The sequence below is a fragment of the Meles meles genome, chromosome 8 (genome assembly GCF_922984935.1).
Source record: "Meles meles chromosome 8, mMelMel3.1 paternal haplotype, whole genome shotgun sequence".
Classification (NCBI taxonomy): Eukaryota; Metazoa; Chordata; class Mammalia; order Carnivora; family Mustelidae; genus Meles; species Meles meles.
In genome coordinates, this window is record NC_060073.1 from 8,422,685 (window position 1) to 8,443,066 (window position 20,382).

Consider the following 20,382-nt stretch of genomic DNA (forward strand, 5'->3'; position numbering starts at 1 on the left):
AAATGGCAGGGGAGCTGCTGGAACTCTTTCCAGGTCAGAGGAGTTGGCAAGCACCAGGGTTTACATTTCCATACAACCTTGATAGTGCAGATGGGAGCAGGGTCCAGGCAGCTTCACCAGTCTACTGTCTCAGTAAGCCCTGGACCCCTAGCCCACACCAGCCTCTTATCCCACCAAGGTGGCCCAGTGTGGTGCACATCAAGACACCTCTGGTCAACACTCATTATTGCTCCAGCTGTCTCACCTATATGACACAGGTGCAAAGCACTTTGGAACCCTCCAGGCCAGCATCACTCTGTTTCCAGATGACTTACCAGGGAATCCCCAGTGTAGAGCATCCCAGGACCTCCCACTCTAAACCCACCTTTGTCCCAAATGATTTTCCAGGTCATCTCCTGAGTGAACTGCCCTGGAACACCTCTTCATCTGGACTGAACCCACCTCAGCTCCCACTGGCCTGCCACAGTGTCCCCTGCACAGAGTGTCCTGGGACTCCCTAGCCTACACCCACTTCAGCTTCAGAGCTCACACAGAGAACCAAGGTTCTTTCTGTGCAGAGAGACCTGAGAATAACCCAGCTTGTGACCACTTAAGATTCAGCTATCCTGCTAGGGTGTCTTCTGCATGGAGAGCCCCAGGAACCCCAGGCTTGCATTCACTTCAGCTCAGCTGTCCTTACAGGGAGCCCTTTGCATGCAGAGCCCTGGGACACTCTGGCCCATGCCCACTTCAGCGCCAGGCAATCCACCAGGGACAGCCCCAACACAGAGTGCCCTAGGGCCCCTAGCCCACACCAGCCACAGCTCTAGACATCCAGCCCAAGTCATCAGGCACAGAGAGTCTACAAAGGCAATAACCATACGCAGGATAATTCCTTCAAGTTTAGGAGAAGTAGGTGTTCCACCTCATTCATAAAAAACAAACACAAAAATCCAAGCAAAATGAGGAGACAGAGGAACATGCTCCAAATGAAAGAATAAGGCAAAACCTCAGAAGAGGAACTAAATGAAATGGAGATGACCAATCTACCTGATAAGTTCAAAGTAATGGTCATAAAGATGCTCATCAGACTGGAGAGAAGTGTGGATGAATTCAATGAGAACTTTGACAAAGAGATAGAAAAAATATATATAAAAAGAACAAATTGGAGCTAAAGAATACAAGAACTGAAATGAAAAAGACACTAGAGGGAATAAACAGTAGATTGTAGGATGCAGAAGAACATGTCAGTGATCTGGAAGATAGGATAATGGAAAACACACTGAACAGCAACAATAAAAAAGAATTTTTTAAAAATGAGGATAGGTTATGGGATCTCTCGAATAACACCAAGTGAACAAACATTCACATTATAGGGGCCCCAGAAGAAGAAAAGAGAGGAAGGGGCAAAAAACTTATTTGAAGAAATAATTGCTGAGAAACTTCCTAACCTGGGAAAAGAAACACATATCCAAGTTAAGGAAGCCAGAGAGCCCCAATTAAGATGGACCCAACGAGTTCCACACAATGACACAATAATTAAAATGCCAGAGATTAAAGATAAAGAGAGAATTTTTAAAGTAGAAGAGAGAAGCTACTAGTTACATACCAGGGGAAGCCCCATAAGACTCTCAGCTGATTTTTCAGTAGAACCTTTGCAGGCCAGAGGGGAGTGACATGATAGAGTCAAGGTGTTGAAAGGAGGAAAAAGAAACACCCTACAACCCAGAATACTCTACCCAGCAAGATTACCATTCAGAAGGGAAGAAGAGATAAGGAGTTTCCCAGACAAACAAAAGTTTTATAAGTTCATCAGCACCAGGGGCACCTAGTTTAAGTATTTGACTCTTGGTTTCAGCTTAGATAGTGATCTCAGGGTCATGAGATTGAGTCCTGTGTGAGGCTCTGTGCTTAGCACAGAGTCTGCTTAAGATTTCTCTCCCTCTCTTTCTGCATCAACCACCACACGTGTGCATGCACTCTCGCTATTAAATAAATAAATAAATAAATAAATAAATAAATACCAATCTTTTTTAAAAAGCTCATCACCATTAAACTGGCCTTGTGAGAAGTGTTAAAGGGACTTCTTTACATGGAAAAGAAAAGACCATTATTAGAGGTGAGAAGATTCTGGAAGGAAAAAATTTCATGAGTAAAAGCAAATATACAGTCAAGGTAGAGGGCAATTACTTACAAAGCTAGTACGAAGGTTAAAAGATAAAAGTAGTAAAATCAATTACATGTAAAGAATCGGCACTGGGTGTCAGCGCCAAGTGTCATATGCAAACAATGAATCATGGAACACTACATCAAAAGCTGACATACTGTATAGTTACTAACATAACATAATTTTAAAAAGGAATTAGTTATGGGGGCTGACACAGTAATTAGATGTAAAATATGGTGATGTATACATAAAATATGGAGAAGGAAATAAAAAGGAAGTTCTTTTAGAATGTGTCCAAACTTAAGTGGTCATCAACTTAATATAGACTACTATATATTTAGGATGCTATATATGAACCTCATGAAAACCATAAACCAAAAACCTGTAATAGATACACAAAAAATAAAGAGAAAGCAAGCCAAGCACAACATTAAAGAAAGTCATCTATTACAGGAAAAGAGAACAAAAGAAGAAGAAAGGAACAGAGAAAGACTAGAAAACAAGAAGAAAACAATGAACAAAATGGCAATAAGTACATCTAGATCAATAATTACTTTAAGTGTAAATGATCTAAATGCTCCAATCAAAAGACATAGGGTGGAAGAATGGATTTAAAAAGACAAGACCAAAATAAATAAATAAATAAATAAATAAATAAATACCCCCCCCCAAATGCTGCTTCCAAGAGACTCACCTCAGACCTAAAGAAACATACAGACTGAAAGTGAAAGAATGGAAAAAGATATTCCATGCAAATGGAAGCAAAAAGAAAAAAGAGGGGGCCAGGTAGCAATACTTCTGTCAGACAAAATAGACTTTAAAAAAAGATTGTAGGGGCACCTGGGTGGCTCAGTGGGTTAAAGCCTCTGCCTTCGGCTCTGGTCATGATCCCAGGGTCCTGGGATCGAGCCCCTTATCGGGCTCTCTGCTCAGCAGGGAGCCTGCTTCCTCCTCTCTTTTCCTGCCCCTCTGCCTGCTTGTGATCTCTATCTGTCAAATAAATAAATAAAATCTTTTAAAAAAAAGATTGTAACAGGAGACAGAGAGGGCATTACCTAATCATAAAGAGGTTCAATAAGGGGGCGCCTGAGTGGCTCGTTGGGTTAAGCCTCTGCGTTCAGCTCAGGTCATGATCCCAGAGTCCTGGGATCGAGCCCCACATCGGGCTCTCTGCTTAGCAGGGAGCCTGCTTCCTCCTCTCTCAGTGCCTGCCTCTCTGCCTACTTGTGACCTCTGTCTGTCAAATAAATAAATAAAATCTTTAAAAAAAAAAAAGAGGTTCAATAAGGTTCAATAAGAGGATATAACACTGTTGATGGGAATGTAAATTAGTGCAGAAACAGCATGAAGGGTTCCTCACAAATTAAAAATAGAGGGGCACCGTGGGGGCTCAGTCAGTTGAGCATCTGACTCTTGATTTCAGTTCAGGTCATGATCTCAGAGTCCCTGGATTAAGCCCCACATTTGGCTCCATGTTCAGCAGGAAGTCTGTTTGAGGATTTCCCTCTCTCTTCCTCTGCCCTCACCTCTCCCTGGCTCGCACGCATGCTCACGCTTTCTCTAAAATAAATAAATAAATCTTTAAAAAATTTAAAAATAGAAATACCATGTGATCCAGTAATTCCACTACTAAACATTTACCCAAAGAAAACCCCTATGTTTATTGCAGCATTATTGCAATAGCCATGATATGGAAGCAATGTACTGTCCACTGATAGATGAATGGATAAAGAAGATGTGGTATGTACATATATGTATGTATATGATATATATATTAACGGAATATTATTCAGCCATAAAAATAGAATGAGATTTTGTCATGCGTGGCAATTTGGATGGACCTAGAGGATATTACGCTAAGTGAAATAAGTCGGACAAAGACAAATACCATACAATTTCACTTACGTTTGGAATCTAAAAAACAAAACAAAAAGGAAAAACGGATCAATAAATAGAGAAAACAAACCAATGGTTGTCAGAGGGGTGGGAGGTGAAGAGATGGGCAAAATGGATGAAGTGGAGTGGGAGGTATAGGCTTCCAGTTATGGAATGAGTAAGTCATGAAGTAGAGAAGTACAGCATGGGGAATATAGCCAATGGTGGGGTGCTAGCATTGTATGGGGACAATAGCTACTTGTGAGCATAGTATAATGTAGAGTTGTTGACTCACTCTGCCGTATACCTGAAACTACTGTAATGTGTGTCGACTATTCCTCACTAGAAGAAAGAAAACGCAAGCACTGATAAATTATTGACTACTACATCTGAAACTAACGATGTACTGTATGTGGGCTAATGGAATTTAAATTTAAAAAAGAAAAAAAAGCAATCCTAAAATTCATATGGAAACACAGAAGACCCTTAACAATCAAAGAACTTATGAACAGAAACAAAACTGGAGGCTCCCATGTTTTGATGTCAAAATATATTACAAAGCTACAGTATGTTACAGTATAAAAACAAACATATAGCCCAATGGAACAGAAGAGCATTAGACTAAGCATACGCGGTCACTTGATCTTGGACAGTAGTGCCAAGAATTCACAGTGGGGACAGGATAGTGTTTTCCATGAATGGTGTTGTGGAAAACAGATATTGACATACAAAAGATTGAAACTGGAAACATCTTACATTGTACACAAAAATCAACTCACAAAGGGTTAAAGACTAAGGTGTAAGATCTGAAACAAAGAAGCAGAGAACAGAATAGTATTTGCCAGATGCTGGAGGGCATGGGAAATGGGGACATACTTGTCAAAGGGTACAAAGTTTCACTTATGTGGAATCGGTTCTAAGGATCCACTATATAGCATAGTGTCTCTAGTTACAGTGCTATACTATATATTGAAAATTTGCTATTAGTAGGTCTTCTATTGAGTGTTATCACAAAAATAATGAATAAAAAGGGCAAGAGAAAGTTTCAGGCGATGACGGATATGTTTATTGCATGGGTTGCTGTGCTGATGTTTGGATGTGTACTTATCAGATTCATCAACTTGTATATATTAAATATGTGCAGCTCTTTGTATATTAGTCATACCTCCATAAAGTTGGGGTTTTTAAAAAGATTTTATTTAAATTCAAGTTAGTGAACATATCATATTATTAGTTTCAGGGGTAGAATCTCGCGATTCATCACTCGCATGAAGTGGTTTTAAGAAAAATCCTTCAGATGTGCCATTGAACATGTCTTCAAAAATGTTTTATTGCTCCTCTTTGACTGTCTAGACCCTAATCCTCTCCTTTTCCAATTAAACAGGGGAAGATGATGGTTCCTTGTCTCTATGAGAATCCTATCTATCCCCCTACCATTGCAAACAGAAAGGTTAAAGTTAAGTCCCAAAGAATTATAAACAGGATCTTGAGATATTTGCACACATATGTTCACTGCAGCACTATTAAAAATAGCCAAACCAAGGAAACCAACTGAATGTCCACCAGTGGATGAGTGGGTAAAGAAAACGTGACTCATACATAAAAACAGAATATGATTCATTCATAAGCAGAGGAAGTCCTGCTAGATGTTACAACAGGTGAATCTCAAGGAAGTTTTGTTAGATGAAATAAGGCAGTCCCAGAAGGAAAAATACTGCACAATTCCACTTATATGAAGTATATAAAATATTAAAATAATAAAACAATAAATAGAATGGTGGTTACCAGGAACCAGGGAAAAGGAATATGGGAGACTGCTGTTCAATGGGTATAGAGTTTCAGTCATGCAAGATGAAAAAGTTTGAGAGATCATTGTATTTATAATTAACAACACTGTTATCATACAGTTAAAAGTTTAAGAAGCCAGATCTCATATTATGTGTTAATTTTAAGATCTCTTATTAATAATAAACTAATAAGTACTAATACTAATAAAAATGGAATGCTGTCCCATACCGCAATTCAGGATCAAGCACCATGACTAGCACATTATAATTTTTTGATAAATAATGTACATGTTCACTATATGACGAATGGTTTACTTAATGATCCACAACAATAACTGTCTTCCAGGCCCAGGGTGGAGGGGAAAAAGACTTCTCTGAGGCATTTCCACTGAGTCATGCTCTTGGAACTTGTAATAAATAGAATGTAAACTCCACAAAGCAGAGATGTGGACAATTGTGACCAATGCCGTGTTTCCTGGAGAGAACAGAGGAGCCCAGGGAGGCACGGGGTAAATACCATGAGCGAGAGAGTGTATGACCAAGTTGCCATGCTCTATTTTGCATGGTCACTTCCCAGCAACAGGATATCCTCTCTTTATATCAACTCAGACAACATGGATGGCCATTGAGAACCAGGACAATGAGGTAAGAGGACCCGAAGCCAGAACTGTGTCCCCACTTTAATTCACCTTACAGACACCAAGGCCACAGGTTTCTTATACCCCATAACCCACTCCTCTTCCTATTCACCTCCACGGTGAGGGCTTCTCCAGCATTCTTCCTTCCGTTCCTGTGTGCAGCTTTTCTCAGTGCCTTTAAGCCCTCCTCGAATTTGTTGGTGATAACCAGCCACCGAGCAGATTCTACCAGCCACCTGATCAAAGAAGACAGAGGTGCAGCCAAGTCTCTCATGCGTCCATATGCTTTGTCCTAAAATGCCTCTCCCTTCCCATCTAATATCTACCTCTTGTTCTGTTATACCAGAAAACACAAACTTACGCTCTCTTGTACCGTAACTAGAAAACTGGGAGGATGACCTCTCCATGCAGTACCCATTTTCACTACTGGGAATATAAAGTAGGAGTCATATTGCCCCCTCACTCTTATTCTGGGGAATATTTCCAGGTTTGGCAAATAAAAATAGAGTGTCTAGTTAAATCTGAATTTAGATAAACAGTGACTAGGAGTAATTCTTGAGTATAACCATCTCCCATGCAATATTTTGGACCTACTCATCCTGAAAAGTATTTGTTGTTTATTTGAAATTTTACTTGAATAAGACACCCTATATTCTATCAGGCTGAGAAATAAAAATACAGAACTCTCATATAAAGAGAAATTTCACGGGGTACCTGGGTGGCTCAGTGGGTTAAAGCCTCTGCCTTTGGCTCAGGTCATGATCCCAGGGTCCTGGGATTGAGCCCCGTATCAGGCTCTCTGCTCAGCGGGGAGCCTGCTTCCTTCCTCTCTCTCTCTGTCTGTCTCTCTGCCTACTTGTGATCTCTCTCTGTCAAATAAATGAATAAAATCTTTAAAAAAAAGAGAGAGAGAGAAATTTCACATAAACTGAATAATTTTTAGTGTAGCTATATGCTCCATGCAATATTTGGAATATTATACAAAAAGATTTTGTTGTTTACCTGAAATTCAAACTTAACTGAGTGTCCTTGAAATTATCTGGCAACTCTACCCATTCAGTTTCTTGAAGTGTACATAGGAACCTTACTAAGAGAGCATGTGCTCGAGTTCTTAACTAAGAAACAAACAGAATTCTTAGGACCTGATTCCACGTATCTTGCATCCCAGGATCCTCTAAGACAAAGAGAAAAACAAAGCCTTTACCTTGAGAAAAGAAAAGAGACAAATAACGGTACAGAGACCACCAGCTGAAGGGTGTACCAGTCTCGAATGGCAAAAGCCAGTCCTCCCAGGATCATCTGTCCTACGCAAGGCGTACAGACTGCCACGGTTATTCCCAAGGCTTGGAATCGGGGCACTGTCCATTCTACAACTGACAGAAAACACAAACAGGATTTTGAATTCCAAGATGGAATCTCAAAGTCAAAGCCCAGGCTTGGAAAATGTCAAAGACGCCACGTGTTTACTTACGCAGCATAATATTATTTGTCATGATGCTCATGGTAGAGCAGCCAGCCAGGAAGCGCAGCACACAGTAAATGACAAAGGTGGGTGCAAAGGCTGCGCAGGAGTCAGCAACGGCCAGCTGGAGGAAACACCACCTGAGAATTAACTTCCTCCCAAACCTGAGGAACGGGAACAGGTTAGATGGCGGGGGGGGAATAAGAGCAACCTGTGGGGAAAATTAACAAAAAGAAGGCACACTTGGAAATTGAGTGCATGTTTTGATAAATGAAACTTTGCCCTTGGAACTTGAAAAAGTCAAGAGCTAGTCATCAGGAGATCATCCCAGAAGTAACCCTCCTGTTTGTAAACAGGTACTGAGTGTAACAAAGCTTCTTCCCCAGTCTGTTACCAGATCTTTGAGACCCACTGAAGCCATATGAGACCAACTGCAATCCTGGAAATTTTAACACATCACAAAGGTCCCTTGTACTAACAGAGACACATGACACACTAGACTCTGCAGTGTCTAGAACATGAGGGAGCTGCCAGGGACTGAGTTGCACCCCCTGCCTCTACCCCAGTTCGTATATTGAAGACCCAATACCCAGTGAAATGGTATTTGGAGATGTGCTTTGTGGGAGCTAATTAGGTTTCTATGAGGTCATGAGAAAGGGGTTCTTATGACGGAGTTAGTGCCCTTATAAAAAGAGAGATTGCTGTCCTCTTTCTGCCATGTGAGGCTATACAAGAAGGCAGCTGTCTTGAAGTCAGGAAGACAGCTTTCACCAGGAACCAAATCTCTCTGCACCTAGATCTTGGACCTCACAGCTTCTGGAATTTGAGAAAAAAAATTTATGTTGTCTAAGCTGCCTGGTGTCTGGTGTTTTATTGTGGTAGCTTGAGCTCACTAAGACAAGATCTAAATCTGTACTTGGGACTCTGGGACCATGCAGGTCATGAATACACTATATGAAAGGAACATCCAGGGAACCATATGGCAAACTTGCTGATGGGTTGCATTAGAGCCTGTCTCTGCTCAGTCTGGCTTTATAGGCTTAGAACATGTTTCTGTAAAGTAAGAAGGGAGCCACAACTCAGAGAACTTAGTTTAGAGTGAGTTGTCAGAGGAAAAGATTAGGTAAGATGAGGGTAAAGAAACAGAGAAGGAGAAAGTATTTTTATTTTATTTATTTTTTAAAAGATTTTATTTATTTATTTGAGAGAGAGAGTGAACACAAGCAGGGGGAGTGGCAGGTGGAGAGAGAGAAGAGGAAGCAAACTCCCTGCTGAGCAGGGAGCCCGATGTGGGGCTCAATCCCAAGACTCCAGGATCATGACCTGAGCCAAAGGCAGACATTTAACCAACTGAGCCACCCCAAGAAGGTATTTTTAAAAAGGAAGGAGAATTCAGTGGTTCAGTTTTCTGGGAGAGAGGACCTTTCTCTGGACAATGTGGACGAGACACCTGAGCTGGTTCTGTATGACCAGGAGTGGACAACCAGAGGGATTGCACAAAAGACCTGAAATCCTTGCTATGCTTGCAGAACATTTCCATTATAACACAGTGTTAAATCTTTTATATTCTGAGTATTTATATTGCATACACTTACATTTCCATTGGAAATGAAATAAAAATCTAGGTAAAGAAATGCTATGGTTAATGAAATGATGTAATAACAACTATTGGAAAGTCTGGTCAGTCAAAATGAAAAGCAGCTGTATTAAAGATATATCATGTAGTGATATGTAGGGGCGCCTGGGTGGCTCAGTCAGTTAAGTGTCTGCCTTCTGCTCAGGTCACGATCCCGGGATCCTGGGATCAAGCCCCATGTCCAGCTCCTTGCTCAGGAGGGAGTCTGCTTCTCTCTCTTCCCTGCTCATGTGCACTCTCTCTCTCAAATAAATAAGCAAAATAAAAAATCTTTAAAATACAGTGGTATTTAGAGCAGCAGCCATTTGGTAACAGTCTGGTTGTCCATCACCAAAAAATGGATGAGGAGCGTCATCATGGGTCTTCACTGTAGAGCACCATGCACCATTTAGAAGAATGAACTAGAAGTATACATAGGAATGTGCATGTACCTCAAAAAACATAGCAATGGGTACAAACGAAAATGTATAAGATAATAACGCATTTACAGGGGTGCCTGGGTGGCTCAGTGGGTTAAGCCTCTGCCTCCAGCTCAGGTCGTGATCTCAGGGTCCTGGGATAGAGCCCTGCATCAGGCGCTCTGCTCAGCAGGGAGCCTGCTTCCCCCACCCCTCTGCCTCTCTGCCTACTTGTGATCTCTCTCTCTGTCAAATAAATACATAAAATCTTTTAAAAAACACATTTACATACCTCTGTGAATTAAAACTTATGTAAACCAATGTCATTTATTTTGAAAAAAGCACATATGAATTTAAAGAAATACAGTTAATGCATTATAATGACCCCTGTCGGGAAGAAGGAAATGGGATTGGGACATAAGGAAAAAAAATGAAACAGATATATACAAACATGAAAGGAATTCATGGCCAAACTAACGAGGACACTGTCTCATGAAATGAGTGTAATTCAACCGTCTGTGGTTGATAGTCAAAGGAAGAACAATCTGTGCCATGCAAAATAGAAAGATGATTGTTTCATTAATTATTGATTGTGCAATTTGGTTGTATGTTCACCATTGTTTGTTTGTTTTTTTCCAGATGCTGAGGAAGATGACTCTTCCTGGCCTTCTATTTAAGTTAGAGTCACAGGTCTGCATTCTGACCATGGATTGTGGAGAGAAGTGACCAAGGCCACTTCCAGGCCTGTACATATAAGGTCCGCTTGGGTCCTGCTCATTCTCTTGGACAGCATGGCTGGAAACAAAAAAGGTGCAGGTAAAAAAGTCACACAACGGAAGACGCTGGTTCCCTGAGCCACTGCTCAGAGAATGGGGGGGGCCACATGACCCACACCACACCGTGAGGACAGTGAGGATCATGATTTTACTAAAATCCCAATTTTGATTCTAGGGTTCTTACTGTAACTAGCTACCTTGGCTAACACAGTAATGTTAGAATAATTGTGTTCGATGATGTAACTAGAGAAGCTTTGTATGTGTATATTATTTTTGGTATAGGTTTCTCAACTTTATTTGAAAAAATATTTTATTTGAGGAGTGCCAGAGTGACTCAGTCAGTTAAATGTCCCACTCTTGGTTTTGGCTCAGGTCATGATCTCAGAGTTAAGAGATTGAGCCCCAAGTCAGGCTCTACACTGGGTGTGGAGTCTGCTTAAGATTCTTTTTCTCCCTCTTCCTCTACCCCTCCCCCTGAGACTCTGTCTAAAATTTTTTTTAATTGGAAAAGAAAACATGATGTAGAACTGTAAACATATGCATAAAAAGAGGTTACAAAATTACGTATACATTTTTACCAATGTTATTTAAAACATATATTTCTGATGTATGTGGCTCCACTTGAGTGGACTTGTTCTTAGCTCTTTATTTTGAAAATTGTCAGATATGAAAGTTTAAATGAATACTACAATGAACACTGCTGTAAATCTCAAGCGGATTCACCACTAGAGAGCATTTTGCTATATTTGCTGTATTTCTTTGCCTTTGTGAATACACACACACACACACACACACACACACACACACTCTTTTCTGTTGAACTATCTGAAATGCAAAGCTTAGAAAGAGACATTCTCATAGGGACAGCAATATAGGGAAGCCAAATTTACTGAAATTTGAGAGCTGAAACAGCAGTTTCTAATACAAAAAATTCACTGGATGGACTTAGCAATCATGTGTTATAAGCACTGGGTGTTATATGCAAACCTTGAATCATGGAACACTACATCAAAAACTAATGATGTACTGTATGATGACTAACACAACACAATAAAAAAAGATGATATTTTGGACAAAAACCCCTTTTTCAGACAGAAGAGAGACTATGTGAAGATAAAGCAATAGGGGCTGTAGAAGGGGAAGAGCAGAGAGAAGTAATGATTTGAGAGAATGAACAAAGAGCCTCAGAACGCTAGTACACCAGGAAACAGTAAACAGTTCCTGTAAAAAGCCAGATAATTATCATTTTAACCTTTGTGAACCACATTTTCTTATTTTTTCTTTTCTTTATTAAACTACTTTTTGTATTTCTTTTTTAAAAATAGACTAATTTTTGGTATAAGCTATAATTCTTTTTTTCTTTCATCTTATTTTATTTTTTTAGTGTTCCAAGATTTGTTGTTTATGCACCACGCCCAGTGCTCCATGCAAAACATACCCTCCTTAATACCCACCACAAGGCTCACCTAACCACCCCCTCCTCTTCAAAACCCTCAGTTTGTTTCTCAGAGTCCACAGTCTCTCATGGTTCATCTCCCTCTCCAATTTCCCCCAATTAACTTTCCGTTCCTTCTCCTAATGTCCTCCATGTTACTCCTTACGATAGACTATTTTTTTAAAGATTTTGTTTATTTATTTGGCAGAGATCACACGTAGGCAGAGACGCAGGCAGAGAGAGAGAGAAGAGGAGGAAGCAGGCTCCCTGCCGAGGAGAGAGCCCGATGCGGGGCTTGATCCCAGGACCTGGGATCATGACCTGAGCTGAAGGCAGAGGTTTTAACCCACTGAGCCACCCAGGTGCCCACGATAGACTATTTTTTAGAGCAGTTTTAAGTTGGCTGCAACATTGAGCAGGAAGTACAGAGATTTCCCATATATCCTGCCCCATTGCACACACAGCTTCCCTACCCATCAATATCCTGCACCAAGTGAGACATTTTATATAATTGAGCCTACATTGATGCATCATTATCCCTCAAAGTCCATAGTTTACATTGGGGTACAGTCTTGGTGTGGTACATTCTACGGTTTTTGACAAATGTATACTAACAGGTACCTACTATTACAGTCTGTAGATTAGTTTCACTGCCCTAAAATCTCTGTAATGTGCCTATTAATTTCTCTCTCTCCCCTGCCCACCACTCATCTTTTTACTGCTTCCACAGTTTTTCCTTTTCCAAAATGTCACAGAGTTGGAATCATGCAGTGTGTAGGCTTTTCAGATCGGCTTTCACTTTGTTTTATGCATCCAAGACTCTTTGCTGTCTTCTCATAGCTAGACTGTTCATTTGCTTTTAGGACTGAATAATATTGCATTGTTTGGATGTATTATGGTTTATTTATGCATTCACCTACTGAAAGGAATGGTGGTTGCTTTCAAGGTTTGACAATTATGAAGAAAGCTAAGCTTCTGCACAGCAAAGGAAACAGTCAACAAAAAGAGGAAACCCACGGAATGGGAGAAGATACTTGCAAATGACACTACAGATAAAGGGCTGATATCCAAGACCCATCAAGAACTTCTCAAACTCAACACCCAAAAAACAGATAACCAAGTCAAAAAATGGGCAAAACACTTGAGCAGACACTTCTCCAAAGAAGACCTACAAATGGCTAACAGACATACGAAAAAGTGTTCACCATCATAAGCCATCAGGGAAATGCAAACTGAAACTACATTGAGATACCACCATATACCAGTTAGAATGGCAAAAATCAACAAGGCAAGAAACAACAAAGCTCCAACAAACATTGGAGAAGCTGTGGAGAAAGGAGAATCCACTTACACTGTTGGTGAGAATGCAAATTGGTGAGGCCATTTTGGAAAACAGTGTGAAGATTCTTTAAAAAACTAAAAATAAAGCTACCCTAGGACCCAGCAATTGCACTACTGGGTATTTACCCCAAAGATACAGATGTGAAAAGAAGGGGCACCTGCACCCCAGTGTTCATAGCAGCAATGTCCACAATAGACAAACTTTGGAGAGCTGAGATGACCTTCAACAGACAAATGGATAAAGATGTGGTATATATGTACAATAGAATATTATGCCTCCCTCAGAAAGGATGAATACCCACCATTTGCACCAACATGGTTGGGATTGGAGGAGATTAAGCTGAATGAAATAAGTCAAACAAGGTTAATTATCATATGGTTTCACTTACTTGTGGAACATAAGGAATAGCATGGACGACATTAGGAGAAAGAAGAGAAAAATGAAGGGGGAGAAATTGGAGTGGGAGCTGAACCATCAGAAAGTATGGACTCCAGGAAACAAACTGAGGGTTTTAGAAGGGAGGGGGTGGGGGATAGGTGATCCGGGTGATGCGTATTAAGGAGGCATGGATTGCATTGAGCACTGGGTGTTATATACAAACAATGAATCATGGAACACTACATCAAAAACTAATGATGTACTGTAGTGACTAACATAACACAATAAAAAAAGATTATATTTTGGATAAAAACCCCTTTTTCAGATAAATCTTTTGCAAGTATTCTTTTTCCTGGCCTGTAGCTTGTCTTCTTATTCTCTTGATTTTGTTCCTTTTTCATTGCAATATAATATGTAAAAAATATAATTTGCCGTTTTCACCACTTTAAAGTTATAAATCACTGGTATTAGTTAGATTCATAATGTTGTGTAACCATCACCACTATCCACTGCCAGAACTTTTCAAAATCTTCAACAGAAACTCTGTGTCCGTTAGGCAATAATGTTCCAGTCCTCTTTCCCCCACTCTCTGGTGTCTCTAATCTACCTTTTTTCTATGTATCTGCCTATTCTAGATATTTCATAGAAGTGAATACAATATCTTTCCTCTTTGTGTCTGTCTTATTTTTCTTTGCATAACGTTTCCATGGTTCATCTGTATTATCATATGGACCAAAATTTATTTCTTTTTATGGCTGAAAAGCATTCTGTTGGATGTACACATCCCCTTTTATCTCTTCAGCCATTGATGGATACTTGGGTTGTTTCTGCTTTCTGGCTGTTGTGAATAATGCTGCAATGACATTGTTGTGTAAATATTTATTTGAGTCACTTTTTCAATTCTTTTGGCTTTATACCTAGCAATGGAATTGCTAGGTCATATGGTTTCTCTGCAGGTAACTTTTTAAAGAATTTCCAAAGTATTTTTCACAGTGGCTGTAGTATCTTACCTTCCTGTCAGCAGACTTCCAATTTCTCTACACCCTTGTGAATGCATGATATTTTCCATCTTGGTTTCGTTGTTGTTGTTGTTTTAAAGATTTTATTTATTTATGAGAGAGAGCGAGAGAGGGAACACAAGTACAGGGGAGCTGGAGAGGGAAAAGCAGGCTCCCCGCTGAGCAGAAAGCCTGATATGGGGCTCAATCCCAGGAGCTGGGATCATGACCTGAGCCCAAGACAGACACTTACTGACTGAGCCACCCAGGTGCCTCATTGTTTTTGTTGTTTTTTGTTTGTTCGTTGTTGTTTTAAAGATTTTATTTATTTATTTGAGAGAGAGAGAAAGGGAGAGCACAGAGGGAGAGTGAGAAGCAGAATCCCCACTGAGCAGAGAGCCCAATACGGGACTCAATCCCAGGACCCAGGATCATGATCTGAGCTGAAGGTAGAGGCTTAACTGACTGAGCCACCCAGGAGCACCCCTCATCTGGTTATATTATATTATAGCCATTCTAGTAGGTATGAAGTGTATTTCACTGTAGCTTTGACTTACATTGTTTTCAATATCATGATGTTGAACACCTTTTTCATGTGTTTATGCACCATTTGTACATCTTTTTTAAAGAAATGTATAATCAAGTCCTTTGTTCATTTAAAATTTGGGTTTTTTGTCTTTTTGTTTTTGAGAGTAGGAGTTCTTCATATATGCCAAATACTAAACCCATTCCATTGGTCTGTTTTCCTATTTTTGCGGCTTATATATGATTTACAAAAATATTTTCTCCCATTACATAGGTTATCATTTCATTTTATTGATAATGTGCTTTGAGGTGCAAAAGTTTTTAATTTTTGATGAAGACCAGTCTATCTATTGATACTTTTCATCACTCATGCTTTTGGTGCCATATCAAAGAATTCATTGTCAAACCCAAAGTCCTATAGATTCACCCTCCCCCCCATTTTCTTTTGAGAGTTTTATGGTTTTAGTTCTTGTATTTAAGTCATTAACCCATTTTTTAATATTTATTATGGCTTTAGGTAAGGATCTAGCTTTATTATTTTGCATGTGGATATCTAGTTGTCACCGAGCCATTTGTTGAACGGGCTATATTTTAACCAACCGAATGATCTTGGAATTCTTTTCAAAAAATGAATCAGCCACAGAGATATGGTTTTATTTTCATTTCTGTAAGTGGCTGGTTCTGTGTTATGGAACCATTAGAAATGGACACTCTGACTTGGAACACTCTTAAAAGCTACATTCACTGTCATACCTTCAGAGTTCACAGTTTACAGCAGACATAACAGATGACATCGTGTTGGTAAGTGGTAAGGGGAACCTTAATTCTCCATAACCCCCAGAGAAGACATGCCTGGTGCTGGCAATCGGCTCTCTAATCCGGAAGTGGTACTGTCAGTCGCTGGGTTCTCCGATTTCTAACACCACAAATGGTGACGGCAGTTGTCCTTAGATTAATTACATGGTTGAAAACTTACCTTTAAAGCGCTGTTTTTGCAAAAACAAAAATCCAGGTCACCGGAAACATGTTTTCTGTACACCATCAAGCCATAGTTTTATGGACACAACAAGTTTAGTAGGAACGCCTACCCATCACAGTTGGGAAACAGGGACACGGTGACCATGTTCTGGAAATCCATAAGCATTCAGCTCACAGCGTCCAGGAGGCACTGAAACAACGCCTTCCTGGCCCACGTCTGGGACATCGTTTTACGTATCTGTGTCTTCAAATAGCCCAAATCTTATGTCATGATACATCCTCTTGTTCCCACAGGTAACTTTCCCCCATCCTCCTCAACCACATGCTGTGTCTCCTCCTCTCTAAACCCTGTCCGAAAATGTCCCCGTATCTGACGGAGATGCTGTTTCTGTGTCCTGGATGTGCAATCGCAGCTGACAGCACCTGCTACACCGACTGTGAACCCCCATGGGTTTCCAGATCCCTGGAGGACCCCAGGAGCCCCCAGACAAGTGTAATTGACAATACATGTGTCTTCATGGAAGAATGATGTGTTGGTTCAACAAAATACTCCCTTGATCCAGAGACACTCACCTGTCTGATAAATGACCAAATATGATGCCACCCACCAGCATTCCAGCCATGAATAAGAATTTGGCCATTGATTTCAGTGACTGAGATTCACATATCAGGTCCCACTGGAAAAGAAGGAGACCGGCAAAGGAGCGCTGCATAGCACCTCATAACCCCTCAGTGGAAACGTGATTGAAGCTACTCGAATGACTTATATGTTTCTTTATATCAGGCTGCCTTCTTCCTCTCCAGCTTCCTTTTTTCTTTTCTTTTTTCTTTCTTTTTTTTGTTTTTTGGCATTAACTGATCTTTATCATTCAAGTATCAGCCTAAATACAACTTCCTCTAGAAGGATTCATCTAAACTTGTTGGCTATATTAATGCCTTGTTTCATTTCGTACGCGGTGATTCAAACTTGGCTGCAGAATGCAATCATTGGAGAAGCTTTAAACTTTTACCGATGGCAGAGTTTTACTGCAGATCTCTCATGGCTGCTCATGGGCACAGTCTGTGCTCAGAGGTTTTGATCAATATCCTGATGTTTCTAATTCACGAGCGTAATAAGTTTAACCTGTTACATAAATTCCTTGCTTAAACAACCCGTACCCATTACATAAATTCCTTGTTTAAACTTTGGTCTTCCTAAGAATAAAAGCCATATAATTGCAAGGTCACATCTACTTTTTAGTCCTAAGACTCATTAAATACGTAATTAGTGGCACTTAATTAAGAATACTTCCTGAAATAATGAAGAATGAACACCTATATGGTGATTAAAGGCGTGAAGTATGTTCATTATTTGTGCTGCCTCTAAACACCCAGACTGTGTTCTCAAAAAAGGTAAATGGGATGTCTTACCTTAGTCACAATGGTGGAGGGGAAGGAGCTTTGGTCATACACCCAGCCGTCCACACAGGGCTCTGTGTCTGACTCACTCGTGTTGGGGAAGGTCCCGTTCAGGTAAAGGAGATGCCACTGGGGATGGATGAAGCGACGACATTTCTCTGGCCTCAGGTTTGAGTCCAGCGGGATGGAGATTCTCAGGAGGGATTCTTGGCTGAGGATCCCGGTGCCGTTCGCAGAGACAGTGTTATTGTCGACGATGTGGACCCAGCAGCGGTGACCAGGGACGGCTGCCGTGAAGTTCTCCAACGAAACATGAGGGTACACTATGAGGCTGGAGAGACTAAGGAAAACCATCTGAAGGATCTGGAATCTTCCCAGGCCTCCGACTTGATCCAAGAGGTCCTGAAAGGCCATCGAGGCTGAACAAGTGATCCCCCCGTGGAAGGCAAAAGGACTTTATTTAGAAAAATTCAAAGGGAGAAGGGTCTCCATTCACTACGTCACACCAAGCGTGTGTTGATCCTGACCCCACTTTTTCCTCAATGGGCCCCGCTTCACCTCCACCAGGGCCACGGAAGCTGATTCTCCAAATTGTTTGGGGATCAGGCAGGTAGCCGTTTTCTTTAAAGTCCCAGAGAAGTATTTTGCTGAGAGGCTTCCAACAGCTGACCATCGGCACTGTTTAAAGGTGCACTTTGTGAAAAGTCTTTTCGTCAGCAGTGCCCTGAAACGGTACTGGACTTTGATCCCCACATCTGTAAACAACATAGAATAAACCTACTACAAGGATCCGAGTTCTTTGCAGAACGTGCCCCTTGAGAGCCCCCAAAGGGAACCGCTTCTGATTTTCCTGTGAAAAGTCCTAAAGGTTTAGTGTAGTACTGATTTTGATTAAAAGAGTGAATGAAAATAGCTCCGAGTAAACAAAAACACATGAAGTATGGTGCAATCCTTCCCTGGTGGAAAGTGACCCTCTGCTTCACTTCAAATCGGACCACAAATTCACAATAAAAATAAGTTAGCTCGAAAGGTGGGCCGAGTGGAGAGAGACAGAGGGCAGAGGCTAAGGCAGTGGTCAAGTTCCTAAAGAGGTTGACTTCCACAGGCTTATTGATTCCTTCAGATAACTTTTGTGAGGACCTTTTCTGTGCTGGGAACACAGCAGTGGATAAGACAAGGTCTCTAAGGGTCTCTTCCTGTAGTCGGTGACAGAATAACGACCCTCCGACAGTTCCAAACATTCACCTGGCTAACGCGCAGTGGACTATGGAGGAACTGAACAGAAAATCGGGAACAGTCATGCTTCTTGGTATTTACCCAAATAAAATGGAAACTTGCGTCCACTCAAAACCCTGCACAGGGATGTGCGCAGCAGCTTTCTCCATCACTGCCAAAATCTGGCCGCAACCGTGATGTCCGTTCGGGGGGCAAAGGGAGTAAATAAACCGTGATCCACCCAGACAAGGGGTTATCACCCTAAAAAAGAAGAAAAGGAAAAAAAATGAGCTATCAAGTCAGGAAAAGACATGGATGAGCCGCCAATGTAAATTATTAAATCAAAGAAGCCGATCTGAAAAGGCTACATTTTGTTCCTCAAAGGCCATTATGCCATCTTGGAGAATTCACCAGAGTGTTTTCTTTCTGCTCTTTGTGCGACATAACGCTACCCTCTTGCCCCAGCCTCACGTTTGGTGATTCTGTTTTGCTACCATTTTGATCAACCGTTGAGACAACTGGTGGGTTTAACACTTCAGCAACTGTACCTTCCAAGTCGTGCGTTCTCTTTACTGACGTATCCTCTGAGGTCATTGTTCCCATGTCTGTCTTTCATTCTCAAATGTATTTTGTGAACATATTTAATAGCTGCTTTGGAGTATTTTTTTCTGCTAAGTCTAACATCTGGGGAAACTCAGAAACCATAACGATTATTTCATTTTAGAACATTTTCATCACCTCCCAAAAGAAACCGTTCTATTGACTTAACATGCAATCCTGGTTACCTGCCCCTGAACTCTGGCAACAACGATACAATTTCTACCTGGATGTGTGTGTCTCTTTTTGAAAGAAGTCAGTCTCCTTTGGGCCTTTCCACTGATTTTGATGTGCTGTTTGTCCTTAATTTGGGAAGATGCTCAGCCATGGTTACTTTCAAGTTTCCACTGGTCCTTTCCCTTCTTCTCTCCTGATATTCCCATTACAAGATTATTATAGTTTGCTTCTGTCTCACAATTACCGATTCTGTTAAATTTTAAAATTCTATTTTTACTTTGAATTAAGTTTTGAAATTTTCCAACAACCAGCCATCACGCTTACGGATACTTTTTTTTTTATCCAATTAATTAACATATAACATATTATTACTTTTGGAGACAGAGGTCAGTGACTCATCAGTTGCATATAACACCCAATGCTCATTCCATCATGTGCCCTCCTTAATGCCCATCCCCCAGTTACCCCCTGCCCCCCACCTACTTCTCCTCCAGCAACCCCTAGTTTGTTTCCTGGAGTTAAGACTCTTATGGTTTACCTTCCTCTCTGATTTCTTCTTATTTTATTCTTCACTTCACCATGAGGCTACTGTTGAGCCCATCAAAGGCATCCATTTTTTCC

At 40.8% G+C, this 20,382-nt stretch overlaps 1 protein-coding gene across 2 annotated transcripts in view; it reads right to left on the minus strand.

The window, feature by feature from the left end:
• Positions 1-18,450, minus strand: part of LOC123949866 (solute carrier family 22 member 9-like) — a 32,211-nt gene extending 13,761 nt beyond the window's left edge. Inside the window, exons 1-5 of one of the 2 annotated variants that reach the window (XM_046017557.1) lie at positions 17,785-18,450; positions 16,948-17,051; positions 7,918-8,072; positions 7,651-7,819; positions 6,559-6,682 (exon numbers count right to left, since the gene is read on the minus strand). In XM_046017557.1, the coding sequence (XP_045873513.1) occupies positions 6,559-6,682; positions 7,651-7,819; positions 7,918-8,072; positions 16,948-17,051; positions 17,785-18,186 (954 nt within the window). In that variant the 5' untranslated portion in view covers positions 18,187-18,450. The remainder of the gene's footprint in view (positions 1-6,558; positions 6,683-7,650; positions 7,820-7,917; positions 8,073-16,947; positions 17,052-17,784) is intronic. The other variant, XM_046017556.1, reaches the window with a different exon arrangement.
• Positions 18,451-20,382: the final 1,932 nt, after the last annotated feature.